Genomic DNA, 8,771 nt, shown 5'->3' on the forward strand with positions numbered 1-8,771 from the left:
GTAACTTAGCGGTTCGGCAAAAGAGACCGGTAGAATAAGTACTAGGCTTACAAAGAATAAGTCCTAGGATCGATCTGTTTGACTAAAGGCGGTGCTCCAGCATAGCCACATTCAAATGACTGAAACAAGTAAAAGAGTAAAAGAGAGAGAGAAAAGAGTATATATATATATATTATTAATAAATCTCAGGGTAGCAAAATATTTAGAGATTCTTTTTGCTACTAGTGGTCTAGCGAGAAGAAAAATCTAGTCAATAGACTATATATTATTCATATAAATACATACAGTGTACATTTAAACACATAAGAGAGATGTCCATAATAGGACATCTAACCCGTTAGAAGGAGCAGCCAAACTCCAAACTACAATTAGGGATAATTTCGAAAGGAAATGAAAAATAAAAACATTTACCATCTATTTCCTAAACCATGGTTTCAAGCTATTTTCAGCAAAATAAAATAATTTGCTAGGTCAGCTATCATCAGCAGGAAAGCCAAGATTAACATATAAACACGAGGCAATACATAGAACGTACCCCGTGCTTATGTTATAATTTTTCATATCTACCGCGCATGTGCGGTTTTCTTAGCAGCAGCAAATACAAAAAATGCTCATTTTCTTCCAGAAATTAGCCAAAAAATCATTATATCATTATAAATAAATCTCAGGGTAGCAAAATATTTAGAAATTCTACCAGTGGTCTAGCGAGAAGAAAAAACTAGTCAATATATTATATATTATTCATATAAATACATACAGTGTACATTTAAACATATAAGAGAGATGTCCATAATAGGACATCAAACCCGCTAACACATAAGCACGATGCATGTTCTATGTAACAGTTTATATTAACTTTTTTGTTGTTCTTTTTCTGTGTTCCCTTATTAAAATAAATTTGGAAATCTATCTATATATAAAACACAGGATGTGTGTCTGTCTGTGTTTGTCATGTCTTTAAAACTCGAGATCCAACCAACCGATTTTAATGAAATTTTATACATACATTACATAGGAGTGTCATGGGCCAAAAACATTTTCAAATTCTTGCCTAATGCAGACCCAGGTGCAGATAAACCGCATTTTTAAAGCATTTTCGCAGCGTCAAGGCCCGTAACTTGAAGAGTATCCAGTCGCTTTCCTCCAAATTTGCAGCGAACATTAATCAGGCTCCTCGAATTGTTGTTGACTAAAAAAAAATTCCGACGCCGACTATGCACCTCCACCAAAAAAGATGCAGGTTAATCAGGTTTGAGTATACTGTGCTGGGTTTTATCTTTGTTTTAGGCCATTTTCCGACGATGAAATATTGACGCTACTTGTGCATTATAAGCAGCGTATAATATTTCATGAAAACCTTTTTGTCCAATTTGGCAAAGGAAACAAGAAAATCGTTAACATTTTTGTCGGTGCCCTGTTAATGTTTCATGTTACCATCCCGGGCACCATCGGGCCATGTGCGTGTGTGTGCGGCTGGGTAAAGGCACAACAAACCCATTCGTACATTTTCCGGAAGTACCCTGTTGATGTTTCACGTTTTCCAATCCTGCGCGACGCTTTCTATGTCATCTATGTCTGAATGCAAAATGTTCATACAAAAAAAAGAAAAAAACTGCTGTTGTGACTCACAGCCATTTGAGTTTGACTGCGTGACCACTTCCGGAAGTTACGTTCGCAACCTGCAATTAGTCCCCTATCCTGTGTTCCCTCCCCAGTTTAGTCGGACGTATAAATATCGGGTGTCCCAGAATAATGATGATTTGAGTGAAATCGGATGCATTTTTTGAAAACTCACTTTTATTTATGTTTAACATGTTTAATATGTATTAAAAGTGTGTAAATTTTGAGTTCTGTTTAGAATTTTATTTTCATTCCTATTGGACCCCTCTTATTTTCCATGACAGCATCTTTTCAATTTAGCAGTAATCATTTTCTTTACCTTCATCTCCAAGATGGAGCACTCGTTTAGCTGAGCTTAAAGAACACATGCAGTTAGCAATGCAAGAGCTAATTCCTGAAATATTCAAAATGTGTTCCACAACGCTAGGGAGAGATTTGAAGTATGCAGGGATACAGACATGTTGAAAATTTTCAATAAAAGTTGACGTAAGATTTATAAATCTATTTGTTTCTGGTAATAAACATAAAATTCTGTCAGTTTTTTTTTTTTTTTAAATTTGCTCAATTTCATTGAAATAGATAGTTAATTATGGAACACCTTGTATGATGTAGCGTTGTTAGTTGTTGCGTTGCTCGAGTAAATATTCAAATCAAAGGTCTTCTCGCCGTAAACATCCCATCTTTTTGTTAAGCATATTGTATCAAGGAGTATATTATCCAAAATGCATCTTTCCTTTATAGGCGTGGCTGTATGGTTGAGAAGCTTGCTTTCCAACCATGTCACCTTGGGTTCAATCCCACTGTGCGACACGTTGGGCAATTCTCTTTCATTACAGCTCCGCGCCGACCAAAGTCTTGGGTATTATATAATTGTCATTACTGTACTGATATATAAAATAACACATACAACGCACTTAATATTGTCATATAATAAACAAACAGAAGTTCATGTATGAAATTGATCTCTTTCTACAATTATTACATGTTTTTTTCTTATAAAATACAAACATACAGGAGGAGTTAATCTATATATATAATAACACTTTGAATGTGACTCCCGAGAAAGAGTAAAAGTAATTACCCGAGCAACGACAGGTATTACTGCTTGTTATTTAATAAAGAATAAAGCTAAATAGAAAAAAGCAATACATTTTAAAGAATATATTACTTGATTAAATGAAACGAGCAGACATTTAAATAGGTCAGACGACATTTAACCCCAATATCAAAACATGTTTCAAGCAGAAAGAATATACTCATTCGATTTTATATATCTAGTTACACACACACACACACACACACACACACACACACACACACACACACACACACACACACACACATTACGTGAACGATAATATTTTCAACAAAGACGTGGCAACCGTATCTATTTTTTAACAGACTGTGCGCTTATATATTTTTTATTACTAATACAGTTTATTACTGACGTAATATAATATAATACAAGATGGAATCAGCACTTGAAAAAAGATTAACTAGAAAAAGACATAAAAAAACGAAGCTCTAATTTCAGTCAAGAACAATTGGGAGCTAAACGAAAAGCTGATCGTGAAAAGTCAGAGAGAAAAGAGCTCAAGCCAGAGACAGAGTAGCTCTCAGATGCCAAAATAAAAACGTAGAGCAGGCAATTTCTAAGAGGTAAAAAAAACAGGAGCAACGAAATCGAGATGAAAATCAGAGCAACAGAGGGCAACATAATGCCGAAAGGATGAGAGCCACTTGACATGATGAACATGTTAAATTCAACGTACAACGAGGGAAACGTTGAACAACATTATTGTGGAGAAAGGAATTTACTGTGTCAATTTTGCACGGCCAAACATTTTCTATCTGAACAACCTTCTGACATTTACTTTAATAATAATTGATGAAACCTCAATACTTTCCCGCAATGCACTTCATGCAGTTAGTATCCTATTGAAGGGAATTATGCATTCAGATAGACCGTTTGTTGGCAAAATTCTTTTGGGTGGAAATTTTCGCAGGACTGTACCAGTTATACCTAGAGTGGCTCAAATGCTGTAATTGCATACAGGAAGTGTACGCATTAGAGGACAAGAAGATTTTCTAAATGTCTGTTGCGAATTGGTAATAACACACTTATTGAAATACCAAATTACATCATTACATGAAAACATCGTTAAGATACCAAATTACATGCTATTTTCAGGAGATACTTTGAGAATCTCTTGACATTGCAAATGAAAATCACATGGAAGATCTCTCTTCAAAGATTACTCTCGTTTCAAAAAATAAAGGTGTCTTTAAAGTATATGAGTCTATTCTTACACTACTTCCTGAACAATCAAAGGAATAGTCCAGTGTGGGCAGTATTTCTTTAGAAGATCATGTTATTTTAGAAGATCATGTTAATGTCCCAGTTGAATTTTTGAATTCTCTAATTCCTCCAGGAATGCCACCTCACAAACTGGAACTCAAGAATCTGAATCTACGGAGAGAGCTATTGAACGGCACACGTTTGTTGGTAACGTCCCTGCATGATTTTTACATTCATGGAAAGTTACGAAGTGGAAGCAAGAAGGAAAGGCGGTGTTTATCCCTAGGAGGAACCTTTCACCAAGTGATACAAATCTGCCTTTTGTAATGAACAGAAGACAATTTCCTGTAATACCTACATTTGCCATGACCATCAACAAATCACCAGGACAATCATTAAACCAAGTAGGTGTTTACTTATCTTCTCCTGTGTTTAGTCATGGACAACTTTGTATTGCTTTAAGTAAGAAAAAATGCTGGAGCAATATTAAGATATTCATAAATAACGATGGAAAACAAGGAACTCTTTATGGAAATCATAGATTTTTTGTAAATCATAGTTTTTATTGTAACAAAAGATCTTTTGAAATAATGCTAATTACATGTTAAGATATATGTCCGTACGTACAATATGCTTATGTAAGCATAAATAGTCTCACTGTGTGATTTTTCTTCGAGATTGATTAACCAATGGGAGATTACATGCTTATCTTTCAATGTATTCGAAATAAAAGTATAACATTTTTGTAAATACAGTATTATCGTTTTAAATTAAATTTTTATAACTATCATTAAATTTTTCAATGAAGCAGTAAAAGAATTATCAGTAAAAAAGCTGGCAATATACAGGGTTATTCAAAAAGAATGAACCGATTTCATTACATAATATTTTAATAAGGAAAAACCAATAGAAAACTCCAGCTAAGTCACAAATATCAACTCACAATCGACTTTTATTTCCTGTCTGATATAGTGTTCAATGTGGCCACCACCTGCAGCACGGGCATCATCAATGCGATAAGAGAATTCCTCCCAAACGCATATCAGCATATCACGATTCACCGAGTACTTCTTTGGCTGTCTGGTTGAATGCTTTATCGAAGTTTTTCCATTTCCCTTCTAAGTCAATATCTTCTGGAATCGCCTCAAGCAAAGCAAATTTATTCTTTAGTTCCATAATGAACTTGCTTTTGATATGCTGATACGCATCTAGGAGGAATTCTCTTATCGCATTGATGTTGCCCGTGCTGCAGGTGGTGGCCACATTGAACCCTTGTAAGACCGGAAATAAAAGTTGATTTTGAGTTAATACTTACGACTTATTAAAGTTTTCCTTATTAAAATATTGCGTAATGAAATCGGTTCATTCTTTTTGAATAACCCTGTACTTTATAAATATAATTAAGAATTACTAAAAATATTTTTTTCTTTTAAATAAAGAGTGCAAAGTCTTTAGACGAGTAATTTTTCAAGTTTCTCCCATCGTTTTGGTGCTCTATTTTCTATCATTAACAAAAATGCCTGCATTTTTTACGACACAAGTATGCTGACATGTATGCATACATACATACATACATATATAATACATACATACATACATACATACATACATACATACGAATGTACGTATATACATACATACATAGAATATGCATGAGATGAAAAAGAGCGTTGACCTAGTTACACTCTCAAAGGGTGTAGGGCTGGAGTTTGGTCAGGATAACTGTTGTTATATGGTTGTTTTCACAACCATATGTAGTTCTATAAACATTATAAACCAGACTAGCAACATCTTCATCAATGGTTTGACTGTTTTTCCTATATCTGACGAGGAATGTTACAGGTATCTAGGGGTGGATGAAAACATATCTTACAATGGCACCTGTAATAAAAACACGTGTCACTAAAGAATATTACAGCCGAATAAAGAAAATATGGACCTCAGAACTCTCTGCATTCAATAAAACAGCGGCCCACAATGTGTTTGCAGTACCAGTACTCATACAAACATTTGGGCCGCTTGATTGGACGCTTGATGAGATCCGAGCCATTCGTGTGAAAAGCCAAAAAATACCTGAAACGTAAACAAGGCAGCAGAGGCTTAACGTCGATCCAAAATTCCTTTGAATGTCGTATCATATCCCTTCGACATCTTTTAATTATTAAGTGTCGAAGTGCATCCCTTGATCAAGTTTGCATGCATGAGGCTGATATAAGACTTTGAAGACAGCTCCTTGAGCAACATACTTTGTTTGATAACCTAGAATACATGCCCAGAGACGTCGCACGACTCTACCGCAACATATCATCAAATGAAAGGATGAGCCTATATGAGCAGAAGATTATGCATGGATATATTAGTAGAAACACCGAGATGACATTAACATTGACCATCAAAGTTGTCTATCATAGACCAATAGCCGGATTACTATCTTCCATTTTGAAGGGCATGCATTTGCAATCCAGGAACAAGAAATATCAACCAAATACCTGATGCTAAAAGGGATAGAGATGCAGGAAAAGCAGTAAAATGTGACAACCGATGCAGACTTTGTGATGTTCACACTGAAGATATCACCAACACCATAAGCAGCTGTCCGAAAATGTTGTCACGATATTACCTACCGATGAGACATGATGTTGTAGCTAGGACACTCTATAACGAAAGATAACGTCTGAAAGATAACCTTGAAGACACAGAAATAAGAACCCACAGTATGGTAGAAGCTATAGCTACTCATGATAAAAAAGGAGTACTGCTGAAGACCTCAATAAAATGTAAGCACAACAGACCTGATATAATGATTTGGGATAGAAATTACTATTTCTAAAGCTCTGAACGAAAAACATTCCGTAACAATACTTTAGGGTAAAGACTATTTGCCAACATAATGTGACAGCCCTGGTTAGGACGAATGTCACTGTTATTTAGCCTCAGGAAACATTCGTCCTAACATGGACTGCCACATTATGTTGGCAAATGATCTTTACTCTAGAGTACTGTTTCTCACGGAATGTTTCTCATTCAGATATATAGAAATAATATTTTTTCTATCTATGGGATCAGTAATTGTGTGTCACTCTGAAAAATAGATATTTCGAACGGGAACTTAGTGTCACCATCTCTAGCCGAGCAGTTATTCTGTGCTGATGAAGAGAAATAACCCAGAACCCACTGGTACACAGATATTGCTTTAGCGCTGAGTGGGAACACTAAACTCCCTTGTTCGAAAATATAAGGACGCAGATAGTGCGTCGGTAGACAGCTGGAGACGTTGCTTCCTGGGGCTAAATAACAGTAATATTCGTCCTAAACAGGACTGCCACATTATCTTGGCAAACAATCTTTACTCTAGAGTACTGCTATTGAATGTTTTTCGTTCAGAGGTTTATAAATAATTTTTTTGTTTATGAGATCAGTGAAAGCCAAACCATGTTTTAATTTTATTCAATTGATATATTATTATTAAGTATACTCTTTTATTCTTTTACTCTTTTCCTTGTTTCAGTTATTTGACTGTGGCTATGCTGGAGCACCGCCTTTAGTCGAGCAAATCGACCCCAGGACTTATTCTTTGTAAGCCTAGTACTTATTCTATCAGTCTCTTTTGCCGAACCGCTAAGTTACGGGGACGTAAACACAACAGCATCAGTTGTCAAGCGATGTTAGGGGGATAAACACAGACACACATACATACACATATATATATACATATATACGACGGGCTTCTTTCAGTTTCTGTCTTCCAAATCCACTCACAAGGCTTTGGTCGGCCCGAGGCTATAGTTGAAGATACTTGCCCAAGGTGCCACGTAGTGGGACTGAACCCGGAACCATGTGGTTCGTAAGCAAGCTACTTATCACACAGCCACTCCTACGCCTGAACATATATATACAAACTTCGACGGAGTAACAGTTATATATACAACTTCAACAGACACACATACCAGTACATAAACATACATTTAACAGTCATATATACAACTTGAACAGACACACATATCAATACATAAATATACATTTACTTGTACATACACATATACACACAGACACGTCTATACACTTATAAATACAAATGCTTACATACATACATACATACATGATAACAGGTTCAATGTGAAAGAAGAAGGAAAAAATAAACAACTACGACGATTTGAAGTGAGAAATACGAAGGTTGTAGTCAATGAAGAGAGTAGACGTGGTACCAATAGTAATTGGTTTACTTGGAAGTATCAGCGCTCAACTACCAGCATGGCTGAAAAAGATTGGTGCAAGGGTGAAGGTAGAACACCTACAAAAATCAGCATTGCTTGGAACTGCAAGAATTCTTCGCAGGGTTCTTGAAGCGTGACCAGTAAGCAAGTGTCACCTTAGTCTTCTGACTGTGGACATCTGACACTCTCCACCATGCCCTACAAAATAAGCTGTGTGTTTTCGTGTAATAATAATAATAATTATTATTATTATTATCATTATTATTATTATTATTATTATGTTGTTATTTTTCTTCTTTTTTCAAAATGTCTTCCATTTCTCGCCGAGTGTTTTCCGTACACCTAGGGCAGAGAAACTCGTTGTATGCATTCCCAGTTTACACACGCAAATTCACAGGTAAAATATGTATTTAAGAAAAAAAAAAATTCGTGAATGGATGTTGTTTTCACAGCGATAATGCTCTTCTCAGTACATGAGTCGTTCCAGTTAGCACGATTTTTTGCACTTCCTGTAGGGATGGTAAGCCTGGTATCATTTTCAAATAGGTTTCAGTACCTTCTTTTTATCACTCCTAGAGATCCTACAATCACTGGTATGGTAGTCGCCTTGACTATTATTATTATTATTATTATTATTA

At 35.5% G+C, this 8,771-nt stretch overlaps 1 protein-coding gene across 9 annotated transcripts in view; it reads left to right on the top strand.

Annotated features, from left to right (window-relative positions):
* LOC106871129 (uncharacterized) overlaps positions 1 to 8,771 on the top strand; it is a 79,783-nt gene that overhangs the window by 43,950 nt on the left and 27,062 nt on the right. The window contains exons 3-4 of one of the 9 annotated variants that reach the window (XR_008263652.1): positions 4,053 to 4,323; positions 7,428 to 8,371. The exons of 5 other annotated variants lie outside the window; for them this stretch is intronic. Coding sequence is in view for 1 of the 4 variants with exons in the window: in XM_052966182.1 (XP_052822142.1) it covers positions 4,053 to 4,246 (194 nt within the window). In the remaining 3 variants the exon portion in view is untranslated. Of the gene's footprint in view, positions 1 to 4,052; positions 4,597 to 7,427; positions 8,373 to 8,771 lie in introns of those variants that run through there. 3 more of the 9 variants (XR_008263654.1, XR_008263651.1, XM_052966182.1) reach the window with 3 other exon arrangements.

This window comes from Octopus bimaculoides, chromosome 1 (assembly GCF_001194135.2).
Source record: "Octopus bimaculoides isolate UCB-OBI-ISO-001 chromosome 1, ASM119413v2, whole genome shotgun sequence".
Taxonomy (NCBI): Eukaryota; Metazoa; Mollusca; class Cephalopoda; order Octopoda; family Octopodidae; genus Octopus; species Octopus bimaculoides.